This window comes from Sapajus apella, unplaced genomic scaffold (genome assembly GCF_009761245.1).
Source record: "Sapajus apella isolate SASKATOON/1434 unplaced genomic scaffold, GSC_monkey_1.0 scaffold143, whole genome shotgun sequence".
NCBI lineage: Eukaryota > Metazoa > Chordata > Mammalia > Primates > Cebidae > Sapajus > Sapajus apella.
In genome coordinates this window covers 1238834-1265815 of record NW_022437083.1, presented here as the reverse complement: position 1 = coordinate 1265815, position 26982 = coordinate 1238834, and the positions used below count along the sequence as shown (strand labels likewise).

General features: G+C 41.0%; 1 protein-coding gene across 11 annotated transcripts in view; it reads left to right on the top strand.

Moving 5' to 3' along the window:
• ULK4 (unc-51 like kinase 4) overlaps window positions 1-26982 on the top strand; it is a 630679-nt gene that overhangs the window by 40869 nt on the left and 562828 nt on the right. For all 11 annotated transcript variants that reach the window (XR_004264542.1, XR_004264544.1, XR_004264543.1 and 8 more), the window contains 4 exons: window positions 845-905; window positions 2697-2878; window positions 4398-4444; window positions 14040-14118. Coding sequence is in view for 8 of the 11 variants with exons in the window: in XM_032264293.1 (XP_032120184.1) it covers window positions 845-905; window positions 2697-2878; window positions 4398-4444; window positions 14040-14118 (369 nt within the window). In the remaining 3 variants the exon portion in view is untranslated. The remainder of the gene's footprint in view (window positions 1-844; window positions 906-2696; window positions 2879-4397; window positions 4445-14039; window positions 14119-26982) is intronic.

Here is a 26982-nt window from a genome sequence, read left to right as displayed (position 1 = left end):
TCTCAAATAAATTGTGCACTTTCCAATTCATGCCATTATGGCTTCCTGGAGTGGTGTCTTCTCTGATATAACAATAAAGTTCTAGCCATCCTTCAAGACGGCAGCCCACCTTCTTTCTTTTCTGCAAACCTGGTCCTAACTGTATCAGCTGAGGTGCTTGCTGTATTCTCTAAACTACTATTTACAAAAAAATTCTTTCTGTCCATGTTTTGTCTGTAATGTCCTGCCTGTTTGGAATTGTGAAATATTTTGTTGTTTAACAGATGTTTGTCTCATCTTCCCAACTAGAATGTCAGCTTTCTGAAAACAGGATTTGTCTTTTATACCTTTGTATTCCCATGAGCATTTGGCATAGAGCCTTACCTTGGCACGTACCCAATAGATATTTGTTGAATGACTGAATTTTTAATCTAGAGGTAAATTAGCTAAAATGGAAGCTGAGATAGGGGTGAATTTTTTTCTATGAAGCTTTATTTTATTACAGATATCAATTGAAATAATTAAAAAAATTACCTGTATTTGTATGTTTTAATCTGAAAGGCATTGTTGAGTTCTTATTTTTTTTTTGGAACACATTTTACACATTCTTTTTTTATCCTCATTGATTTATAATCTGACATAAGGGATGTATAAGGAGACAGATAATCCATCTTAAAAATCGTCTCGAGGTAGCATGGGGAGAAATGCCAAATATAGGTGAAGGGGAGGAAGGCAGCAAATCACACTGCCATGTGTGTACCTATGCAACAATCTTGCATGTTCTTCACATGTTCCCCAAAACCTAAAATGCAAAAAAAAAAAAAAAAATCGTCTCAAAAGTTGTTTTTTTCCTTTTTAACTGCAGATAATGAAACAACCACCAGTTAAATTTGATCCAAAACTATTGCATCTCCCCGCGTATTCAGGTAGGATGCTAAAGGACTTACTGAACATGTAGACTCTGTGTATGGATACAAATATGAAGCTTATTTGCAAATGGAATATTTGTATGTGAAAAACTAAATTTATTTTTTCTCCACAATTGGTTATATTCTTGGGGCAGTGTTAGGCGAATTGTAAACAATCTGTAATTCATTTGTGCCAGTGGTTGACATTTCTTAGCTGAGTTTGGGCTGCCCTGTCCTCTTGCGGGTGGGGAGGTTCCTGTACATCTGAGCAAGTTTTCCTGTAGAGTGGGTGGGGGCCTCCAGCCCCTCCCTTCATAGAGCTGGTTGAATTTCCACCATTTATGGCTGCTGTAGGCGCACAGGGTTGGGGACAGCAATGAAGGACTGGGATTTGTTGGAGGGACCAGGACATTTGAAAGCAGGACGAGGTGGCTCATGACTGTGGAGATGGTGTGGGAGTGGAGGCTTACAGGATGATTACTACATTTCAGTTGCGCTAATGAAAATCTTATTTAGGGTGAATGGCAGAAATTTTTACATCTCTTAAAATTTTTTTTTTTTTTTTTTTTTAACAAATTATATTTTAAGCTGTTAAACTCGATTTGGGGAAAGTTATTCATCGTGGCTAGAGTAGAATCTATTACTTGAAGTAAATTTAAAATATAGCTTTAAATAAAATTTAGCTTTAAATAAACCAGCTAAGGGTTTATGTCGATCAACTTAATTACTGATAAAAAACAAAAAAGAAACTGTGTAGAAGGACGTTTTTGAAAGACCAAACAAAGTGAAGCAAAATATTAACAGTGCTTTCAGTGCCAAGCAGGACTATTTATGCAAACCTAGAGAATTACTACCTGGAATACGATTTCCTTTTTCTTCTTTGAGTTATTTAGGAAATTATATTTACAGTTTATTTTGTCTAAAGATAGAGATCAGCCGAAAATATGTTAATTTTAGGGGGTATCACACTTCTTAGATTTTGCCTTTTTTTGTATAGGGATTTGGAGGTTGGAATTTCAGGTGATTTTAGCTATCATGTTATCCTTTTTTTTTTTTTTTTTTTAAATACAGTAATTTTATTGGGAATTTATTTTATTTTATTTTTTTTGAGACAGAGTCTCGCTGTGTCACCCAGGCTGGAGTGCAGTGGTGTGATCTCAGCTCACTGCAGAGATCTAGGTTAAAACCTTGAACCTTCTAGATTCAAGCGATTCTCCTGCCTCAGTCTCCCAAGTAGCTGGGATTACAGGCATGCGCTACCACATCTGGCTAATTTTTTTTTTTTGTATTTTTAGTAGAGACGGGGTTTCACTATGTTGGCCAGGCTGGTCTTGAATTCCTGACCTTCTGATCCGCCTGCCTTGGCTTCCCAAAGTGCCAGGATTACAGGCGTGAACCACCACAATCGGCCTATTGGAACTTTTTAAGAATTGTAAGATTTGTGCTTTTCCCAGTGTTTCAGAGTTGATTCATATACACAAAGGCTCTTTTGTCTTTTACTTCAGTTGTATTGAAGTTTGCATTTTGTTATAGTCTAGGTTGCGGGACAGCTGTGCTTCAGACATCGCTTTATTTGAAGCATGGTTTTCCCTTGACGTGGTGAAAAAGTTTCCATGGATAAGTAAAGAGATGAGGACCATCGAAGGACAAATAAAAGCCGTGTCATCTTTGGAGTTACTTTTGGTTCTGACAGTGCAGTGTTTTCTTTGTCCCCATCCTAGCTGTTGTCATTCCCTGCTTATTGCTCATGGAGTGTTTCTAACAGTTCTTTTTCTCATACATGCTTTTATCATTTTCTTTCCCTGGCAGTGGATAAGTTACTATTTCTGAAAGACCAAGATTGGAATGACTTTTTGCAACAAGTGTGCTCGCAGATCGACTGCACCGAGAAGAGCACAGGGGCCTCCCGAGCCAAGCTGAATCTCCTTTGCTATCTGTGCGTGGTGGCCGGTCATCAGGAGGTGGCCACCAGGCTCCTCCACTCCCCCCTGGTAGGCCTCTGTGACATGCCTTATGCATTTACATTTTTTTTGTTTTTTTGTTTTTGAGATGGAATCTGGCTCTGTTGTCAGGCTGGAGTGCAGTGCTGCAATCTCGGCTCACTGCAACCTCTGCCTCCCAGGGTCAAGCGATTCTCCTGCCTCAGCCTCCCGAGTAGCTGGAACTACAGGCACCCGTCACCACGCCTGGCTAATTTTTGAATTTTTAGTAGAGACGGGGTTTCACCATGTTGGCCAGGATGGTCTCAGTCTCCTGACCTTGCGATCCACCTACCTCAGCATCCCAAACTGCTGGGATTACAGGCGTGAGCCACCGCGTGTGGCTTAAGCTTGTGTTTTTATAGAGGCTCAGAGAAGTGCTAAAATATCAGTTTGATTTAACTACCATGAAAAATATGATTTATCATGATTTTAGGTTTATGAAAATTATCCTCTGCTTAATTCTTAGGTCTTAAAGTAGATGAGAGTAGATGGTGATTTTGAACTTTTTTTTTTTTTTTGATGCTCACATTTCCATTTTATGTTAACTTGTAAGATTAAAAAAATATATGAAATCAGGCCGGACACTGTGGCTCATGCCTGTAATCCCAGCACTTTGAGAGGCCAAGGTGGGTGGATCACCTGAGGTCAGGAGTTCAAAACCAGCCTGGCCTACATGGCGAAACGTGGTCTCTACTAAAAACACAAAATTAGCCGAGCATAGTGGTGCACTCCTGTAATCCCAACTGCTTGGGAGGCTGAGGCAGAAGAATCACTTGAACCTGAGGCAGAGGTTGCAGTGAGCTGAGATCGTGCCATTGCACTCCAGGCTGGACAAAAAGAGTGAAACTTGGTCTCAAAAAAAAAAAAAGTGTGATATCGTAAGACAGACCTTTTATCTTCTCATCAGTGACTGGAGTGAACTGCCCATGTGGAATGGTGGGGGCGTTGGTTCCTTTACTGGGTCATCGGGTAAACTGCAAGGTTTCTGATGTGACGTTGAAGAAAGACATCCACCTATAAGACACATTTTTCCTCTTCCCCTGGGAATTTACTTTCTGGACTGTGTTGGTCTGTTGGTAAGCTCATGGGAATTTGTTAGAGTTTTCTTGTTTCTTTTGGCTCACGTTTGAGCATCGATTGGCAGAGTTTTTGAAGTCATCCTCAGACAGGAATTACTGTTTCAGAGGTGATTTCTATAGTGGGCCCTCATTTGGGAATTTGCTTGAAAAGCTTTATTCATTTGCTTTCAGGATAGTATTAATGTTACTTTTTTTGATAGTTGGTGTGTGTCTATCAGGTACGGGCAGTCATTTAGAGACTGTAAAGTGGTAGAAGAAACTAAAAGTACTGTTCTTAGTTTTTATTTTAATCGTATTTGTGCCTTTGTAATTTAGTAAATATTTTTGGTGTACATTGTAAATTTCCTTTTTATAAAGATCTGAGCTGTTAACTTTGCTGTCACTTTCTGTGTCTTGTGGATTAAATATTTTAATTTTTTCTTTTTTTACATTTTAATTTTTTATTCTAGTTCCAGTTGCTTATCCAGCATTTGCGGATAGCTCCAAACTGGGATATGTAAGTAACATTTATATTTAAAAAATTATTTTTCATGACTTTATTAAGTAGTTACAGCATACATATTTATCAAAGGCAGAGTCCTAAATAATTATCATAAATTATTCTGACATAGTGATGACTCTACTCATAGTCAATTTTTATGGGCATTCCAATGATAAATTTTAGAATATTTAAAAATAGCCCTTCTCCTAATATTATAAATACAGTTCTGGAATTAGCTAAGCTGCTCCTGGAAACTTTATTAACTGTTACTGTTTTTTTATTTTCATAGAGACAGGGTCTCTCACTATGTTGCTCAGGCTGGTTTTGAACTCGTGGGCCCAAGTGATTCTCCCATCTCTGCCACCCAAAGTGTTAGGATTACAGATGTGAGCCAGTGCAGCTTGCTGACTGTTCACTGTTTTGAGCTTTGGTTATAAAATACTTAAACCCCGGTCCCTGTGTATTGATTTAGTTATACTTCCTCAAAGTTTCCCTTGGACATCCTTATCTTTCCCTAATGTAGCACATAGCTTCCCTATGATGTTATTTGTAATCTAATAGGATTGTGATTTATAAACTCCTGATGGAAGGAAGTGTCCTTGCTGTTTATAGAAGCAGTGTGCCAGGTGGAAAACAGCCGATCCAGGGTTAGAAGGCTCTGAGTTCCGGTTGCCAGTAAGACTTGGCCAAATGATTATCTTTTTCTCAATCTCTGTTTCCTGGGGAGTGCGGGTGGGACAAGGAAACGGTTTGGGATTGAGCCAGACCTGGGTGTGTGATCACAGGTCTGCTTTCTGGGCTGGTTACTTTAATTGCTGAGGGTCAGTAGCCTCATCTGTAAAGTTGTGTTGAGATAAATACTTCATAAATTTTTGGTAATTACTCCACTTTGAATGAGGTAAATGTGCGAGAGACCTTGTATAGTGCCTGATTCTTGGTGGGCATTTCATTTACAATGGGGTTAGGGTTGTAGAAGTTGTGGTTATCATCATCAGGCTTGCTTATCTCATAGGATTGTTAGGACAGGCACGTGTAAAAATGGAGGCGAAAGGAGTTTGTGAATTGTGGCAGGGGTATGATAACAATTACTCATCTGTGCTGGTGAAACGTGGGTGACACAACAGGAGTTTAGAAAATGCGTAACAATAAGAGTAATTCTTATAACACGTCTTCTAATATTACTCTCCCAAAGTAAAATCCGGTAATGGAAACTAGGATCTTTAGGTAATGGTTGAGCATTTAATACTTTGAGAAGGCTTACGATATGCCCATTAAGAATGAATCAGTGAAATACTTGTTTAAACACTTTTATCTAAAACAAGTAACATCCTTGAATGGGGCGCCCCCTGCTGACATTTTAAAACAGACATTCCAAATCACTTCCAAGTACAGTCACCTCCATGTGTCAGCCTGGAGACTGGTTCTAGTATCCTCTTGGATACCAAAACCCCCACTTACTGGTTTTTACCCCACTTTTAAAAATTGAAGTTTGATTGTAAAACAGTTTTAATTTGAATAAAATGATAAATACTGAGGTAGACAAGCTCTCTGGTAGGAATCTTTTTTTATTCTGCTTCTCTATTCAGAGCTACTTCCAGCGAGGTTTTCTCTGACCTCAGGTTGTATTCTTTGATAGCACATGATAAATGGTCCTTAACTTAGTCTGGGAGGCAATTGCTATTGAAACAGATGTATTTATTTCTTAGTTTTGTTTTGCTTGTAAAAAATTAGAATCACATGATACAATTTTAGAAGTTTGCCTTCCTTGATAACATATATATTATGTAGTTTAAATGCTATTAACATTTAAAAACAAAATACGTAATACTTAAACTTTTATATGTTGTGAATGTCTGATCATTTTGTTTGCTATTTTTGGACTGTATTATAATATTGTAAACAACATTTTGATGAACATTTTTGGGCTTAAATCTTTGTGCCTGCTTTTTCTTTTTCCCTTTAGGGAAGATTCATAGAATTAGAACAAATGGGTAGAAGGCAAAAATAAATATTTTTGTGATTTCCGAAAAATTACTAAAATGCTCTTAAAAATGTCCAGTCAATGTGTTTAAAATGCCTTTTGTTCAAACTTCCAACATTGGGTATTTATCAGATTGTATATCCCTTTATCCTTGCCAGTCAACTTTATGAGGTATAATTCACATATAGTAGTAATGTAATACTGTGATTTTAAAAAATTGTTAATTGCAAATTATGCATAGCCTAAAATATTTCATTTTAGCCATTTTTATGTGCACAGTGGCATTTAGTTTCATTCCCATTGTTGTGTAACCATCACGACTATTCATTTCCAGAACTTTTTCATCATCTTAAACAGACACTCTTTATCTATTAAACAACAACTCCCCCTTTCCCTTCCCCAGTCCTGGTAACCTATATTCCACTTTCTATCTTTGTGGATTTGCTTATGGTGAATACCTCATATTGCCACCGAAACATTAGGGGGTTTGGTCTAGGTCCTGTTGCTCACAGCACAGAAAGCCAATCCCAGAGACAATGAGTGTTGCCAGGATGGAAGTCTTCAGTTGGGTGCTGCTGCCAAGGAGATGGGAGATCAGTCTCAAATTTGTCTCCTCAACTGACTAAAACCAGGGGTTTATTTAGCAGGCAAGAAGTGTAACCATGCATGGGAAAACAGGAGTTAGGGAAGGGTGAGAAAGAGGAGTTGGTTGACAGGAAGCAGGTAGTTGGTTAGGCAGTCATGATGGGTGAGGGGATCTGGTGTCTTATGGTCTAGATGTGGTGATTTGGTAAGTTTCAGTTCCTTGATAACTATCTGGGAGGCCTGATGATTGGTTTCCCAAGAAAGGAACTCAGATAAGACAAATGTAAGTTTCTCAAGTTTTAAGACTGGGAGGATCCATTTTTATGTTTATTGAAGAAGACTGTAAACATCAGTTCTATAGGACAATTGGGCTGGTTTCATTTGCAAGGTTCATCCATGTTATAATTAACGTGTGAGCATCTTGTTCCTTTTTAAGGCTGAATAATACCCCATTGCATGTATATACTGCATTTTGTTTATGTTTTCATCTGTTTTGGGGCCCTGGCTTGTTTCTGTCTTTTGGCTGTTGTGAACAATGCTGCTATGAACATTAGTGTTTTCTGTTTTTGCTTTTGCTAATGCTATCCTGATGGGTGTGAAGTAGTATCTCATGGTTTTGGTTTGTATTTTGTGACTAGTGATGTTGAACATCTTTTCATATGATTGTTGGCTAATTGTATATCTTCTTTGGAGAAAGGTCTAGTCAAATTTTTTGCCAGTTTTTGCATGGGGTTTTATGTTGTTGGGTTGTAGGTATTTGTTAGGTATGTTCTAGATATTAACCCTTTGTCAGATAAATGATTGCAAATATCTTTTCTCATTACATAGGTTGCTTTTTACTGTGGCAAGTGCCTTTTGAGATATGAATTTAGGAAGGATTTTTCCATTTTTTATATAAGAGTTTTATACTTGAATAAGGCAAAGTGAGTGCTCACCCATCATTAATTTTTAAATTACAAACACAGTTTTCATGTCTCTTTACTGTAGTTCTCCTCTTGGTTGATTAGATTTCATAATTTGGTAGTTTATTTTATTTTAATTTTATTTTTCTGAGACAGAGTCTTGTTCTGTCATCCAGGCTGGAGTGCAGTGGCGTGATCTTGGCTCACTATAACCCCTGCCTCCTGGGTTCAAGCCATTCTCCCGCCTCCTAAGTAGCTGGGATTACAGGCACCTGCCATCATGCCTAGCTAATTTTTATATTTTTGTAGAGATGGGGTTTCACTGTGTTGACCACATGGCCTTGAACTCCTGACTTCAGGTGATCCACCTGCTTCAGCCTTCCAAAGTGTTGGGATTACAGGTGTGAGCCATCACACCTGGCCAATATTTTTCTTTTTCAAGAAGGCCTCTCAGTGGCTCACCTCTGTGCCATACTTTGGAGTTTGAGCTCTCTTCCCTGTACTAACTATAGCTCTGTAGGGCTTGGGGGTCAGTCTTACCTTTTTTTTTTTCTTTTGTGTGTTTTGTTTGAGTTAGCTTTTCTTTTTATTCCAGGCCTGTAAATTTTACTAGATTGTTTCTAGGAATCTCTTTTTACTAATTTGCTTCAGTTGTTCTCTTCTGCCTGCCTCCCTCCCTCCCTCCCTCCATTCCTTCCCCTCCCTTCCCCCCTCTTTCTCCCCCCTCCCCCTCCTTCCTCCTTCCCTGCCCTCCCATCCCCTCCCCTCCCCTCCCCACCATTTTCTTTTTCTTTGATGGGTCCTTTTCCCTAGCTGCCTATATTTGGTGTATAATATACTTTTGAATTTGAGGATAAATATTAGGATTATAAATATTCTCTTTTCGGGGCAGAATTTACAAGTAAATATTGTTACCAATATTTAAGGTTAAGCATTAGGGTTATATAAGATAAGCCTGGAACCTGGACTTTGAAAAAGAAAACAAGGAAAAAGATTAGGATTATAAACATTGTATTCTTATCTCTTGAACTTGTGGGTCACTTCTTTTTCTTCGTGGTCCTGCTTTTTAATGCTGTTTACTTCTCAAATGCCCTGGTGATCTGGTTCTTAGTTTATATTATGAATAAATGATTAAATTGGTATAGAAGTTGGCAGTACAAGTCTCCTTTATGTTTGCCTAAGTCTCTTTCTCCAGTAGCCTGTCCTTTAAAGAAAGGGCTGGTATGTGGGTAAGTGAGGCCTGTTGACTGGTTGACTTGAATTTGGGATTCCACTGGCTGAAGATGAGGTAGGCAGGCTGGAGGCCTCTGCAGTTTCCAGGGTGGGTTTTTCTTTGAAGTGGAGCTGGCTTTCCTCATTTAACCCCTTCAGTGTCTGGAGGACCCCAGTCTTTCTCCCCACATCGATGCCTGTGTCCACCCCAAGGTGGATTGCTCACTGTAGGAACAATTTTCCACATTTACCCAGGAGGCCAGGGCTGCAGGGTTTATTCTGTGTACCAGGGAAGGGAGATGGAGAAGAGGCAGGGCCTGGCTGGCTCAGCATTCCTAGGACAAGGGCACAGTTGTTCCTGGCGTAGTTGTTTAATCTGATGTTGGTCCTGTGGCTCGTTCTTGCTTTTTGTCTTAGTTTCTTCAAAGTCCCTGAGGCTTCTTTGGGAACGCCTGTCCACCTGTGGTTCTTTAGACAGGGGATTCCTATGTTGGTCCTGGCAGTCTTGATTCTATCTATGCATGTCATCTGCGATTTTCTCAAACTTTCTGGTCCACTTGTAGCCCTCCTTTTAGTTCCCAATTATCATTTAATAAAATGATATCATTTAATAAAATAACTTGTATTTTAGCAGACTGTAGAGGGATCAGAAAAGTGAGTGTCAGGTGTTTAGTCTGCGGTCATTAAAGACAGAGCATGTCTCCTCAGTTTGGATCCGTGTTACTTACATTACTGTGATTTATGGACGCTTGCTTTCTTTCCCTTTTATTTTTCCTTCTATTTCCTTCCCTTATTTATTTTATTATTTTTTTTAGAGACTCATTCTAAAAAAAAATAAGGTTTCATTGTGTCCCCCAGGCTGGAGTGAGACTGCAGGTGCATGCCACCATGTCTGGCTAAATTGAAAAAAAAAATATATATATATATATATATATATATATATATATTTGTGTGTGTGTACAGACAGAGTCTCACGTTGTTGGCCAGGCTGGTCTTGAACTCCTGGCCTTAGTGATCCTTCCACCTCGTCCTCCTAAGGTGCTGCGGATTACACACACACTTCCTAAAGTGTGTGAGCCAGTGTACCCAGCCAAAGTTTTTATTTTTTAATATGATGTATAAGATACATAGAAGTGCCTTTTTTTTTTTTTTTGCATGCGGTAACCCTTTATTTTTATTTAACAGTACATTTGGAAGAAGATAAGGCAACAAGGCAATATTTTTATAATGTTGCTAGCATTTTCCCAAGGTAAAGCCAGGAAATAAACTTGTGTCATTTCTACAAGAACTCCTAAGCAACATCCCCTCCAACTCCATGGACAGCCACTAGTGCTGGTGAAGTTCATAAAGTTTTGAGGTGGCAAACAGCTTATTTTGTCCTTTGTCATAATTGGTTTACAAATTGGATGCCTGGTTTTGGCATACTGGTTCAGTTGATGAAGCGTAGAATCCCTTTGGTCTTTGTAAGACGAGATGTATATGGTGGAATAGGGTCAAGAACTTGAGTTTAAGGAGAACGATTTACTATTGTCAATCCATCTTACATAAAACCTGTCTCTTGTTTAACCCAGCAATGGAGGTGAGTCTTCTCACCTGGACTCTCTAGATGCCTTGACAAGATTACTTCGTGATGTATCACGTTTCCCAGTTTGCTCATGGGAAATGGTGATCTTGGACTGCTGTTTGGTAGAATCAACAGCTGCATTTTAAACTTGAAGTTGCTTTAAATATTCCCTGCAAGGGCTTCGTGTCCTTTGAGAGTGATTCCATGTTTTTGCTTAGCTGTTAAATATCTTCCTGCATTTTTTTCCTGATTTAATATTGCTATGAACAGGAAAATGTGTAAAAGTAAAAAGTGTATAGTTTACAGATTTAAAGCTTTCTTTGAACTTGTCAAGGGTTAAGCGACTCAGTTGCATTTAGTATAATGATATGCAAATCTTTTGCTTTGTTGTGTGAAACTTCTGTTTCAGGCACGTGAATGATGAGTGATTATCACAGGCTGCTGTCTCCCTCACCCCAATGGTGGGGTCCATGACTTTGAATCTCAGAGTCTTAGACACCATCCTGTGCAGCCTCCCACTGAGTGAGGGTGCTCAGTGCTTGTAGGGTGTAGAGTTTGATAGATGCATCTGTTACTTTGACCTTGTTAGTTTTATTTAGGATGCCTGAATGTGTGAATGTGTTGATGGATGACTGTATTCACTGTTGCTGTCTCTCTGCTTGGAAGAAAAGAAACTTGAAGTTTGCCACTACTCCGGGTTTAGTTTCCATGCTTTGTTATTTGCTGTATAAAGATTCACACCTGTCTTTTGTCGGTCATATGGTTTTTGGTTTAAAGGGAATCTTCTTCCATGAGTTTAGCCTTGAATTCTACTGAGCGTCACTTTGTAAGCTGGAAACGCTGTTTGCCTGCACGGTCGTACCTCCGTGAACTCCTTTCCTGCTAATGTGTGTAGTCGTTTTGCTTTTGATGTTGATATATTCATTAAACAAACATTTTTAGATGCCTGAGTGCCCCCCAGGCACTGTCCAGGTGCCCACAGTGGTGTCGGGATACAGCCCGGCCTTCATGGATCTTCTGGGCTGGTCGAGGAGACAGATAATAAACAAGTAAACGAATGAATAAGTAACTACAAAATTATAGTTCTGCTCTAATGTGGTAGCCATTAACTTCATGGGGATTATTTAAATTAAAACTTAATAGTAGCTTACTCATTCGGCACATGCTGTCAGACATGATGGTACTTTTGCATGTGGATTATCTCCTTTGATTCCTACAGCTTGAGGGATGTGGTGTTACTGGTCCAACTTACGAGGGAACCAGGACCAGGAACATGAAAGCTGAGTAATTACTCCAGGGTACTGTCTCCCTCACCCTCAATTGTGGGGTAGTTTTGAAATTAAAAATCACGGCCAGGTGCAGTGGCTCATGCCTGTAATCCCGACACTTTGGGAGGCCGAGGTGGGCAGATCACCTGAGCTCAGGAGTTCAAGACCAGCTGGACAACATGGTGAAACCCCGTTTCTACTAAAAATGCAACAATGAGCCAGGTGTGGTGGTGCACACCTGTAGTCACGGCTACGTGGGGGCTGAGTTGAGAGGATTGCTTGAGTCTGGGAGGCACTGCGGTGAGCAGAGATTGCACCACCACACTCCAGCTTGGGAGAAAGAGTGAGACCCTGTCTCAAAAAAAAAAAATAAGGTATTTTGTTCCTCACTTGCATCTGTCCTATTTCATGTGCATGATAGTCACATGTGTAGTGGACACTGCATTGAGCAGTGCAGATGTGGAACGTTTCTGTCAGTGCACGAAGGTTTGTTAGACGGTGCTGTCTTAGATGCTGTCATGGAGCTGGGTTGGTTCTGAGGTGCAGAGTCACTGGGGCACCTGGAGTGGTGACCTGAGAAAACTTGAATTTTGAGAAAGAGCCTGTGCTGTGAGGGTGTCGTATATAGGGTATGTGGTACTTGTATTTAGGATTCTGGTAAAAGGTGACTATTCATAAGCTATTTAAAGTTTCTACTTTAAAAGTATAGGGTTTTTAGGTAGTGTATTTTCTCTTGTTCTAATAGGAATTGTTTTTGGTCATATTAGGAAAAATAATTGGCATGTGGATACATTTTTATTTTAGTTGAATAAATCTGGTAACTGATATTTACTTTTGTAGATTGAAAAATGGTTCAGTGTTTCATAAGTATTTTGAGCCTATCTTTTAAAAGAGATGGGCAGGTGCAGTGACTCAGTCCTGTAATCCCAGCACTTTGGGAGGCTAAGATGGGAGGATTGTTTGTCAGGAGTTCAAGGGTAGCCTGGGCATCATAGTGACACCCCTATCTCGACAAAAAGTAAAAAAATTAGCTGGGCGTGGTGGTGCACGCCTATAGTCCCAGCCACCTGGGGAGTTGAGGTGGGAGGATGGCTTTTCCAATTATCTTGCAGACATTTTTCAAAGTGATTACTTTTAAAGTATAATCTTTTTATTCAGAGGTGCGTGCTACTTCTGCAATTGCCGAGGACTTCTTTAATTTGTATGTGTTCTGAGATTTTAATGGGCAATGTAAGAAGTGCTGAAATTTATAAGAATTATTTCTGTGTGTTGGAGTCGTGGTAACGCAGACATTTTCCCTGTAGTACTTCTCTGAGTCTGATTTGGTTTCCTCCGTGGGTGCCCACACAGGTTTATTTTAAGAAGGTAAAAAAAGTAAACTAAGTTACATACTGATTATCCCTGACAACATGCAGACATCACTAAATAAGTGCATTTCTCGTCAACTCACCATTTGTTTCAATTAGAAAAAAACTCATTAAAACTAATTTTTCTGCATGAAATAACTTTTTAAATCACACTGAATGTGATTCATTAGTAGTAATTTATCAACCTCAGTTTTCTGCTGGATACTAAGGGAACACCTCATTAAAAAACCAGTGTTTATGCAAATAGTACAATATTTTAAAAAGTTTTGATTGTAAAAGTTTCTGTTAAACTGAATATATATAGATATGTCACTGTTCAGATGTTATTTACGACTTACATAGAAACTCATTGATCTACGAACAAGTAGGAAAGAGGCCTTTAGCCAAATGCCTCTGTACTCGGCAATAAAAGGAGCAATCACTGTTTTGCCCTTTTCTCTGGTTAAGCCTTTTTAAAAATTTTATTTTTCCTTTTACTGTTGACCCACAACTTGTTTAAATTTTGTCGCTATTGCAGTATTGCAGCGGACCTTGCAGCTCACGTCCCCCTGTGTGTCCGAGGGAGTTTCTCTGGGCTGTATTCGTGGGGGAGTGTGGGCCTGACCTGTCCCGTTCCGTTTTTATTTCACAGTCTTGTATGTACTGCCCGTCACTGCATAATGTGACTAGCTGGGGTTACTTTCCTTGGTCCCTGACTCTTCTCTTCAGAGCCTGTGTTCTCTCTTTTGCAGACGGGCCAAGGTTGCTCGGGTGATTGGTTTACTGGCTTCGCACACAGCTGAGCTCCAGGAAAATACACCTGTTGTTGAGGTAATGTCTTTTATTACTGAAATGGGGTGAATGACAAGAAATACTGTTTTTGATTCTGTAATTTAGAACATGCAGCTTTCATTGACCTTCACTTGATTTTTCTTTGTGGGATTGTGGCAATTGTTCTGAAACTATCACCTCAGCAGACCTTTAGGCTTAAACACAGCGGCTCATTGCAGCGTGGTCCGTCATTACGGTGGCACGGCAGAGTTAGCAAGGGCTGTGGACTCTGCTCATCATTATTTCATTTGTTTTTGAATAAGGCTTTTTTCATTTCTAGTTTTCTTGTAGTCTGTCCAACATTTTATTACAGCTAATGTATTTCCTAGTTAAAGCATAGCTTATAATTCAAAATTCAAGTTCTTCTGGCATTTCACTGAGAATTTAGTGTTTTCATACTAAAGACTCCTTTCTACCTATTCTGTTAATGTATATTACGCTTATTTGGTAATGGAGTTTTATTCCTTGAACTGGGAGAGGCTCAAGAGTCTGTGGGTGAAAAGAAAGCAAGAGCTCCTCAAGGAAGTAAAGGGGTAAGGAGAGGCGACTGCAGAGCTGAAGCTGGGTGTGGGATCTGGGGCTTTAGGAGACATTGGAACACTTTCTGTGTCTGTGGTGTTCACTATAGTAGCCAGCTGGTATTTGGAACTTTAAGAGGAACTGGAAAGTTTTCTGTCTGTGCTGTCCACTCCCGTGGCCAGTTGCTGGGATAGTATCCCGGCTGGCCTTGTAGTGTCTGGGTGGAGATTAATTTAATCTCACTGTATTTCCCTTGCTTACAATTCCATCTCTATTTCCTGCAAACTGTTGGATCTCTGAGCTACTAGTAAAATGCCACTAAGTCTGAATTTTTCCTTTTTTGGAGGGCCTAAAATAAGTGAATTGTGACCCTATGTGATCACTGATGGTACCCAGCGATGTGTCAAGTAGATTTTTATCTAAAAGATTGAGCACATAAGGCAGTATTTACCAGGAAGATGAGAGGGCGTAGGTTCTCAAAAGTGGGGGATCCTTCTGAAGGCTCCGAGCAAAAGGCCTCCAGTGAGATGGAGTTGCTGTAGGAGGCGGGGCAGAACCTAAAGTCCGAGACAGAGTCCCAGGAGCTTAGAGGATGTTCCTGCATTGCCACAGCAGGTGTTCCTTGCTCAGGAGCTGTGAAGAAAGAGCCCCTGAATATGTAAAATGTGACTGTTCAATTACATTATTCAGTAGTTAAAATGATAAGTAGGATGGTTGCTTTAGGAAGCTGAGTTAGTGGATTTGAAGATCAGTTGGATGAATTTTCTTAGGATTTAGAAAGAGGATAAAGATTATGAACTGAAAAGGCATGGGTGATAGTTTCAGATTTGTTGCACTCTCCAGCATGGCAGCCTCCAGCCACTGTGGCTATTGAGTGCTTGAAGAGCAGCTAGTCTGAATTGAGATGACCAACTTACAGAAAAGAATACTATGGCCAACCTGGAATTTCCAACCCGGTTATTGTACTTTATCTTTTTCCCAGCATTTATCACCACCTGACATCTTATTTACTTACTTCTCTTCCCACACTGGACTCCAAGTGCCGCTGGAGTAGGCATTTCGAGCAGTCTTGTTCACTGCTCCACCCCAGTGCGTGGACCGTGCCTTGTGTCTAGATAGATACTGACAAGTGTTTTGAAAGAATGAATAAAACTGTACCAGCATGCTTGGAACTCCCTGTAGCAGTGTCTGGAAGATGCCGTATTTGCTGCTGCAGGAATTCTCAAGGGACTGGGCAGAGGGCATGTGAAGTAACCTGGGACCTGCCAGTCACCCTGGGTGGCGTGCAGCCCACATTCACTGGTACTGCTGCTGCTGCACCCCCACTTGCAGAGTTCGGCCCAGTAGTTCCTGAACCGTCTTTGTTACCTCTGCTCACTCAGGTCGAGCTCTGTGGCCAGCCTGTATTCTCACAGTGTGTCTCCTACTCCGGTTGTGCCTTTTGCCGACATTGTGTTCCTGGTGCTGCTTCCACTGAGAGGAGGGGTGGGTGTTAATTCCCGAGGGTCTTGTATCTTTTTTTCCAGTACTTTTCTCTTCATGGGTGTTTGCTGATGCTTTATTAATTTGAAATGCAATAACTTAGGGAAAATCATACTTCATTAAAAAAATGTCATGTGCTTAACTATCTGGTGAACTGTTTTGAATTACACACTCTGTATTATGAATTAATTTGGGTGGATAATAGAGAACTTATGCAATAACTTGAAACTGAGCCCGGTGCTCCTTTGTGATGCCTTCTTAATTCTGTTATTTCAACACTTTTTAGTTCTTTGGTTATTACTTTTAATGGCAAAAACTGTAATTACTTTTGTGCCAATCCTTCCTGCTGTGAGCAACTGGCTGTGATAACCTCAGTAGCCACAAGAGGTCATTCAAGCACTAGAAAAAAAGGTGCGCAAGTTTGTTGTTGACACGGAGTCTCGCTCTGTCACCAGGCTAGAGTGCAGCGGTGCGGTCTCGGCTCATTGTAACCTTCACCTCTGGGTTCAAGCAGTTCTCCTGCTGGGACTACAGGTGCACACCACCACGCCCAGCTAATTTTTGTATTTTTACTAGAGAAAGGTTTTCACCATGATGGCCAGGCTGGTGTTGAACTTCTGACCTTGTGATCTGCCTGCCTCGGCCTCCCAAAGTGCTGGGATTACAGGCTTGAGCCCACTGCGCTTGGCCAAGTTTTAAGAATTTATGTTTCAACTTCCAGAAGCAGGATCTGTGCAGGTTGAGCAGGTACATGGTACCATGTTTCATCTTTTTGCTGTTTTTTTTCTTTTTTAGAGGTTTCTGGCTGAGTGCCATGGCTCACTCCTGTAATCCCAGCACTTTGGGAGGCCAAGGTGGGTGAATCACGAGGTCAGGCGATCCAGACCATCCTGGCTAACGTGGTGAAGCCCCATCTCTGCTAAAAATACAAAAAATTAGCCGAGCGTGGTGGCATGCACCTGTAGTCTCAGCTACTCGGGAGGCTGAGGCAGGAGAATCTCTTGAACCCAGGAGGTGGAACTTGCAGTGAGCAGAGATCGCAGCACTGCACTCCAGCCTGGCGACAGAGTGAGACTCCGTCTCAGGAAAAAAAAAAAAGTTTTTGCTACAAGATGTTTGGCTCCATTCCATTGGTGATTTTTTACTATTTGTGATGAAAAAGGTCAATGAAAACCATTATAGCCTCTTCAGGAAGATGCAGTCGACACTGAGCACATGATTTCAGGGGATCTGGGAACCTTGTGCGGTCTACTGGTCAATCTTTAGTTCAGATTTCTGTAAAACTCACAATTGGATGATTGTGGATAATTTTCCAGTAATCAGTAGGAAAATTTCAAATGTGAGATAAATCCTGAATTCTCCATTAGGTTTACTATCAGTGAACATGAAAAATTGTGGTTGAAGATCCTATAAGCATTTTATTTTATATTTTACTTATTTATTTTTTGAGACAGAGTCTCGCTCTGTTGCTCAGGCTATAGTGCAGTGGTGTGATGTTGGCTCACTGCAGCCTCTTCCCCCTGGGTTCAAGAGAGTCGCAGCCTCAGCCTCATGAGTAGCTGGGACTGCAGGTTCATGCCCTGCTAATTTTTGTATTTTTAGTAGGGACAGAGTTTTACCATGTTGGCCAGGCTGGTCTTGAACTCCTGGCCTCAAGTGATCTGCTTGCCTTGGGCTCCCAAAGTGCTGAGATTACAGGCGTGAGTCACTGCACCTGGCCTCTGCTGGGATTACAGGTGTGAGTCACTGCACCTGGCCCCTGTAAGTATTTTAAAAGCATAGGGGCTCATTTTGTTACTCACCTTTGTACCCCCCAGTGCCGAACAGGCAAAGTAATGTGTATTTCAGGCCCTCAGTCAATGCTGAAGAGTTTAATGAATGATTAAAAGAATGTTAGGAGAGTATGATGGTGTAATTTGTCACAAAGAGACAGAAAAAATGGAGCAAAAATCTATTTTACTATCCTTGTAATACAATTTAAATCTCTTTCATCTTACTGTCTCATCAGCAGCTACAGAAATAACTGCTCATCATCTCCTCTATGCTTTTAGAAGCATTTATTGACATCTGTATCTTTTTCACAGAAAAATATAACCATCTGAAGATTATTTTCTTAGATAACACATTCACCACTCTGCAGTCATTGTGGTTTTTGTGTGTAATAATTTAAGAAATATTTTTGATATTAAGCCAGTATATTTAGTCTGAAGCATGCAGTGAATATATTTCAGGAGATTTAATATAGACCCATCAAATTCTAGAACTGAAAGGAATTTTTTTTCTTGTATTGTGACTGAGTCTTACTCTGTTGCCCACGCTGGAGTGCAGTGGCATGATCTTGGCTCACTGCAACCTCCGTCTCCCAGGGTCAAGTGATTCTTGTGCCTCAGCCTCCTGAGTAGCTGGGATTACAGGCATGCACCCAAGCCCAGCTGTGTTTTTTTTTGCATTTTTAGTAGAGACAGGGTTTCACCACGTTGGCCAGGCTGGTATCGAACTCTTGACATCAAGTAATCCTCTCGCCTCAGCCCCCCAAAGTGCTGGGATTACAGGCGTGAGCCGCCGCGCCTAGCCAAAAGGAATATTAACAGACATTTTAGGTTAACCCATTCATTAAATTTCCTTATTATTGGCTGGGCGCGGTGGCTCACGGCTGTAATCCCAGCACTTTGGGAGGCTGAGGTGGGAAAATCACTTGAGCCTAGGAGTTTGAGACCAGCCTGGGCAACAAAAGGAGACCTCTTCTCTGCAAAAAATAGAAAACAGTCAGGCGTCGTGGTACACATCAGACCTGAACCTGGGAGGCTGAGGCTGAGGCTGCAGCAGGCTCTTAGCATGCGCCTGCACTCCAGCCTGAGCGAGACCCTGTCTCAAAATGTTTTTTTGTTATGGAAAATTTCAACGTCTACAGAATTAGAGAGACTAGAAAACGAGGCAGCGTCATTTGCTTCCAGCGTCCTCAGCACTGGCTCATCTTTCACCTGTGTCTCCTGCTTTCATTCTCCCTGTCCCTTTTTCTCTCCCCCCTTCTTTCTCTCTTGCTGGAGTATTTTAAATAAAATAATATTATTTTACTAGAAAATATATTTTTCTAACAGAAAAGAATTAGAAAAATATATAACAACAATTTTATGATCACACCCCATACCTTCAGCAGTAGTCCCTGAGCCTCATCTGATACCCAGGGAACGTGCAGATTTTCTTGGTGGGGTCACACGTGTCATTTTGTAATTCTTCTTTCAGCCAGGACTGTGCTTAGATAATGTGACCCTTCAGTCTCTTAATTCCTGGTCTAATTTTTTAGTGTTATTTACTTGTTACAGACAAATTGCCCCTTGTCTTGCCCAAACTGGACTATCAGAAGCTCTATTTCACTCTCGGTGTTGTTGAAGAGAGTCCTTCATCACCTGTCTTTCCTTTCTTGCACATTGCCGCTTGGATGTGGACCCTTGATTCAGTGCTTTTTTGTGGGAGGATGGCTTGGGGAAATAGGAATTTGTCATAGCTGGTGCTGTATTTCTCCTACTGCTTCATAGAAAGTGAGACAACTGAACGCTCTATGCCCCTATTAGAGGGGTTAAAGTCCATCACTAGAGTCAGATGTGATCAGCCTTATTATAAATACTCCCATCACTCTTTTTTCTTCATACGTTCATCTGTGAGCCAGGAACTCATCACTTTTTTATTTAATAGTTTTAACACCAATCGATTATTGTCTTCATGTAGTAATCCTTTAGAGTTGCAAAATGATAATTGTCTTGTTCTGTAATTTCCTTTCTATTTATGGTTGGACGTTTTCTTACAGAAGAGCTTTCGCTGATTAACTATTTGGTTATCCTAAAATAGAGTGTTTCGCGAGGCAGGATAAATGCTTGATTATTTCTCTTCATGGGTCACTTTTCAGAATAAAGAATTGGTGTCCTGGTAATCTCCTAAGTGTCCATCGAGATTGATTTTATATTCTGAGAACTTTCAGGTTATACATGTCTATGTGTCTAGTCCTTTGCAATCATTAGTCTTTTTGATGCCTAAATGGTTCCATCTCCATCCAGTGGGAGCCCTTTCAAGTCTGCCCGTTCCTCCCTTTGACATGAGCCTACTCCTGTCTCTGATAGCTTGCTGGCTTCTCGGGGGTGAGCTTTCACAGGCTTGTTTTGGGAATAGTCAGCTCCTGGTTTTGAAACCACTTCTACAGGGAATCTTGTTTACTTTTTGTCAGAAGATGTAGTTAGAGATGGCAGTCTGGGTTCTCCAGGATTTTTTTTTTTTCTTCGTAGAGCTTTTCAGAGGTCAGATCTAGGCACTGTTGTTTCTTAAAAAGAGAAAAATTCTCAGTTTACTTAGACCCTTCCAATTCAGATTCTTTTTTAAATTGAGACGCAGTTTTACTCTTGTTGCCCTGGCTGGAGTGCAATGGCGTGATCTCGGCTCTTCACAACCTCTGCCTTCCAGGTTCAAGCGATCTTCTCCTGCCTCAGCCTCCCAAGTAGCTGGGATTATAGGCATGCGCCATCATGCCCGACTAATTTTGTGTTTTTAGTAGACACAGGGTTTCACCATGTTGGTCAGGCTGGTCTCAAACTCCTGACCTCAGGTGATCCACCTGCCTTGGCCTCCCAAAGTTCTGGGATTATAGGCATGAGCCACTGTGCCTGGCCCCAATTCAGAATTAAAATTCGTTTTTACCTGTTGATTTACAATTTTTATTTTTCTTCTCATCTAAAAATCCTGGCTGGCGCGGTGGCTCTCGCCTGTAATCCCGGCACTTTGAGAGCCGAGGTGGGTGGATCACTTGAGTTCAGGAGTTCGAGACCAACCTGGCCAACGTGGCAAAACCCCATCTCTACTAAAAACACAGAAATTAGTTGAGCATGCTGTTGCATGCCTGTGATCCTGGCTGCTCGGGAGGCTGGGGCATGAGACTTGCTTGAACCCAGGAGGTGGAGGCTGCTGGGATTGCGCCACTGTACTCCAGCCGGGGCACAGAGCGAGACTCCGTCTCAAAATAAAAAGAAAACTCTTGGCTGTTAATAACATTAACATAATGATCTTTTTTTGGCTTAGAGTTTAGAATAGGTAAAAAATAGTAGTACATGTATTGTTACTAAGAACAAAACTACAAGACACATTTTAAGTACTTTCTTCCCTTGGGATATAACCCACTGGATGATACGTACAGTCAAAATGCTGAGTTTTAATGTCAGTTTAAATCTTCGCTTTGTGCTTGTCAGCAATATGGTATATAGTTACAGATGTTTCCAATTTTTTTTTCCTAGATATTTAAGGATTACTTTGTAGTTTCTGGTTTGAAAATTATAATTCCTTTTTATTGAAGTGCTAGAAATATACAGAAGTATGTACAAAACATGCATGTATTGCTTAACGAGTTATTGCCAAGTGTGAAAACCCAAGAAACTGCCCCTGGCTTTGAGTAGAACATTGAGTAGAACATGGTCAGCGTACCCGGGACCCGCGTGTCCTCCCCGGATCACTGTTCTCTCCCTTTGCGCCAAAGGAAGTTACCGTAACTTCCAATCCTGTGATTACTTTGCCTGCTTTTGAATTTCATTTACATTGAGTCATAAGATATGTACACTTTGGTATCTGGCTTCTTTTTTTTCATGTTGTGTGTTTGGAATTCATCCCTGTTGCACACACGTGTCGTTCACTTATTGCATGCGTCCACTGCCTCACTGGTGATGGGCATTTGGATTGCTTTCTGTGTCTGGCGATTACAAACCTTGCACACACGTTTTGATGCACTTGCGTAAGGTCTCTATTGGGTATGTGTAGGAATAGAATTGGTACGTTATAGGATTTGTGTGTGTTCAACTTTAGGAGGTAATCTAAGCTGTTTTCCAGAAAGGTTGTGTGAATTAAAATGCTTTGACTAATGAAAGAATGTTCAGTGCTCTGCATTCTCCTTAATATTTGGTGTTGGTCTACAATCATGTTAAATAAGTATTTACCAGTTTCCCTTATGCTTTTAACTTTAATGGTTATTCAGTTTGGTATGGCATCTGGAAGTTTGAGTATATAATTTTTCTTCCTGTCGCTATTGATAGGTGAATTATATTAATAGAATTACTAAAAATAAAGGACTTTTGCATCCTTAGAAGAAATGACGTGGAGCTCTCTATAATTCACTGTTGGAATCTCTTTCCTAATTTTTTTTTTTAGAATTGTTTCTCTATTTTTTCTTGCCACATTACATTGATTTCCTGGCGAGTCCAGGCTGTTTGTCCCGTAGAAGGTTGCACAGTCCAGATTTGTCTGCCTGCTTTTTCTTAGCATTGCTAACTTATTCCTCTAGTCCACACGCTCCCTGCGGACCGTACGTTAGGTCTGGAGACTTCGTTAGATTCGGTTAAACCTTTCTTTCTGGTAGGAACATATCGTAGGTGATACTGGGCACTTCGTATTTGAGCTCACTGGGAAGCACGCAGTGTCAGGTTCGTTAGTTGCGCTCACTTTGATCACTTGATTAAGGCAGCGCTGGCAGAGGTCTCCGTTGTGAAGACGCGTCTTTTCCTTTGCGGAGCCACTGTAGCTCTCGTGATGTATGCAATAAGAACAGAATATTAAAAATTAGATAGACTCTAACTGCTCTTTGAACACTTTTCTAAAGTAAAACATACAGCTTTAGCTAGTTCAGGAAGTGTTAATCATTGTGCTCATTGTCCTTAACTGCCATTGCATTTTCTCTTCATTTTCAACAGATGATTACTGTGTTTATTTTTGAGATGGAGCCTCGCTGTATTGTCCAGGCTGGACTGCAGGAGCACAGTCACAGCTCACACCTTGGGCTTCAGCCCTCTTCCACCTCAGCCTCCTGAGCAGCCGGTACTAGAGGTGTGCGCCATCCCACCCAGCTGGTTTTTTAAATTTTTGTAGAGACGTAGTCTCCCTGTGTCACCCAGGCTGGTCTTTTTTTTTTTAATCATTTTAGCCAAGCTTTATTGAATGCTTACTGTGTACCAGGTGCCAGGCTGGTCTTAAACTCCCGGGCTCAAGTGATCCATCCTGCTCAGCCTCCCACAGTGTTGGGATTACAGGCATGAGCCAGCCTGTAATTACACACCTGGCCTCAACAGACTTTTAATTCGCTAAGTTCATCGTGCCGTGCAGCATTATCACCATTACTGTTTTTGAAATTAATTTAATTTTTGTTTTTTGAGGCAGGGCCTCACTCTGTTGCCCAAGTTGGAGTGCAGTAGTGTGATCATGGCTCACTGCAGTCTCACACTTCTGGGCCGGAGTGATCCTCCCACCTCAGCCTCCCCAGAAGCTGGGACTGCTGGTGCACGCCACCATGCCTGCTCATCTTTTAATTCTTACCTTAAGTAGAGATAGTGTCCCGTATTATCTTCCAGGCTGGTCTCTAACTACTGGTGACAAGCAGTCCACCTGCATCAGCCTTCCAAAGTGCTGGGATTACAGGCATGAGCCAGCACACCTGACCTCTAATCCATTAATTAATATATTTTTAATATATAGTTTTCATTTCAGTAGCTTTTGGAGCACAGGTGGTTTTGGATTACGCGGATGAGTTGTGTAACTGTGAAGTCTGAGACTTTAGTGCACTGGTCACCACTTTAGTGCATTGTACCCAGTATGTAGTTGTTTTAACTCCTCCTCCCCTCCCCCTCCTGGGAGCCTCCAGTGTCCATTATTCCACTCTGTATGCCTTTGCATACCCATAGCTTAGCTCCCACACATAATTGGGAACATACAGTACTAGGATTGCTATTCCCAAGTTACTTCAATAGGAATAATGCTGGCCTCTAATTTAATTTGAAAAATGTATTTTACATTCTATGTCCTCATGGTTTTTGTGGGATAATCACATTTTATGATACAGTTCTTTTTTTAAAAAAAGAGTGAAATATCCTAAGAATTACTCACTTAAAAGTATTGGCATGAAGTTCTTTCCATTCTACTGAATTGGTTATGGAATTGAATTTATGTTAAAAGTGGATATATGGTGATTTGAAGCATTACTTAGTTCCTTCTGAAAAGTGTGTGCTTTTGGAAACTCTAAACATAGTGAATGGAGAATCTGCTTCAAAGGCTGCAATGTGGGCCCCTCTTCGGGCCCTTGCTCCGTGTTCAGATGCACAGTTGCACGGCTTCCTCCTCTCTGTCTCCTAGCTTCAGAGGAATTGCTTAGCTTTCACTGCTAGAACAACTACACACAGCCACTTCTGTCATTGTCCTTGTTTTCCACAGTCCTCATTTTCAATTTTATAACCTTTTTTTTAAGAACATAGGGCACTTTTTGTACTTTTTGAGATATATTAATTATATTGATATGTGGACTTATTTTTCACTATAGTTTTCCCATGTAGCATTTATGATTTTGTAAATATTCTAATTATAAAAATAACATGTGATCTTCTAATTATGGCAATTTGGCTATTGAGATAATCTTGCAAATTATGTGTGATCCTCCCCCATCGATAAAACAACACAAAAACAATCCTAGAGGGTGGGTGCGGTGGCTCACGCCTGTAATCCCAGCACTTCGGGAGGCCGAGGTGAACAGATCACCTGAGGTCAAGAGTTTGAGACCAGCCTGACCAATATGATGAAACCCTGTCTCTACTAAACATACAAAAATTAGCTGGGCGTGGTGGCATTTGCCTGTAGTCCCAGTTACTTGGGAGGCGGAGGTTGCAGTGAGCTGCGATCGCTCCACTGCACTGCAGCCTGGGTGGCAGAGTGAGACTCCATCTCAAAAACAAAAAAACTCAAACAAATCTGTGAAATGCAGGGTAAAATTTAACAAAAAGACTTTGGAATACATGTGTGCATGAACAAGAAAGTGAGGGAAATTTTCAAAAGTCAGAAATGGGGGCAGCTAAAATCCTGAAATGGTAACACTGAAAGGCCGTCTGGGACAAGATGAGTTGGTGGGTATTGCTGTTGTCATCGTTTTGAGGCTTGATGGAATTTAAGGTAGAAGATGAGTTGGTGGGTATTGCTGTTGTCATCGTTTTGAGGCTTGATGGAATTTAAGGTAGAAGATGAGTTGGTGGGTATTGCGGTTGTCATCGTTTTGAGGCTTGATGGAATTTAAGGTAGAAGATGAGGTCTGAGCTTTGCTTGAAGCAGCTAGTTAGAGCCAAGAGCCTTGAAGAGCTATCCTTTTAATAAAACGGGGAATTTGGAAAAAAAAAAAAAAGGCAACTCACTTATCTACACAGAGAGATAACAAAGAAGTTTGGTATATATCCAAAGGATTACAAATCGTTCTGCTATAAGGACACGTGTACACGAATGCTCATTGCAGCACTGTTTACAATAGCAAAGACCTGGAACCAACCCAAATGCCCATCGATGATAGACTGGATAGGGAAAATGTGGCACATATACACCATGGCATATTATGCAGCCATCAAAAATGATGAGTTTGGGTCCTTTGTAGGGACACGGATGAACCTGGAAACCATCATTCTCAGCAAACTGACAGAAGAGCAGAAGATCAAACTCCACATGTTCTCACTCATAGGCGAGTGTTGAACAATGAGAACACATGGACACAGGGAGGGGAGCACTACACACTGGGGTCAGCTGGGGGGAAATAGGGGAGGGACGGTGGGGGGTGGGGAGCTGGGGAGAGAGAGCGAGAGGAGAGATGCCAGATGTAGGTGATGGGGGGGAAGGCAGCAAATCACACTGCCACGTGTGTACCTATGCAACAATTTTGCATGTTCTTCACATGTACCCCAAAACCTAAAATGCAATAAAATAAATAAATGGGGGAAAAATTCTAAAAAGTAAAAAAAAAAAAAATTCCAACATTAATAATAATAAATATTAAGTTATTAAAAAAAAAGTTTGGTGATTTGTATCTTCAGCTCTAGAAAGAGGAAAAGTCTTCCATATAAATTTTCAACTGCAGTTTTATTTTTTTCAATTTTACTCATGGTTTAGGGTATGAATTTATACTTCTCCTAAACTAGAAAATTAACATAAAAGCCACACCTGGGCTCCTGGTTCTGGTGATGGTCGAGGAGCTGTATTGGGCTTACCCTCTTGCCAGAAATAATAAAAATAATAATAATACACCTGGACAGAATATAAAACAAAAGTTGGTAGAAGCTGGGGCGAACGCGCCACTTGGAGGAAGGGAAGTGACCTGGCTGAGCTGTATGTTTAACTGGTTTTTCCTTCTGCTGATGCTCTGAGTTCACACAAAGGGAATAGAGTTTAGGCAGAGAAACTTCTTGCTGGGCCAAGGAATTGAGGTTGCAGTTTGGCCCTGCTGGGAAAGAGTGGGGAAAAATCATAATACAAGCAGAGTCACAAAATATGTGTGCAAGTTCCTCTGCAGTCACTGGCGAACTTTGAAGCTGGGCATGTGCTGGACGGCACCAGTGGGACCGGCGGGAAGCAGTAGCTGGGCTTTCACAGAGAAAGCAAAGTTCCAGCAGGTGCACAGTGCCAGGGAGAGAGTCTGGAGGTGAAGTCCCACCAAGTTAACAGGGGCTTGGGAAACACCTCTGACTTCTTTGCATTGAAATTTGAGAAGGGCCACGCCACACATTAGGACTAAGAATCATGTCCCGGGACGGAGGCTGTACCCTAGCACTAAAGGGAAAACAGAAAAAGACTGGCGCTAACAAAAGCAAAGAGAAGCCTCCACAGGACTGAGGTGACTGGCCAGATGCTTCTTGCCGGAACACCACCCAGCACTCTAGAGGAAAATGAGGTTATCCAGAGCCTTTAGTATATATCATCCAGAAGGTTCAGAGGAGAAACTCTTGGAGATCCTGGCTTAGATAAAGAGATTTTAGACTTAACACCAAAAGCCTCATCTATAAAAGAAAAAACTTAATAAATTGGACCTCATCAAAATTA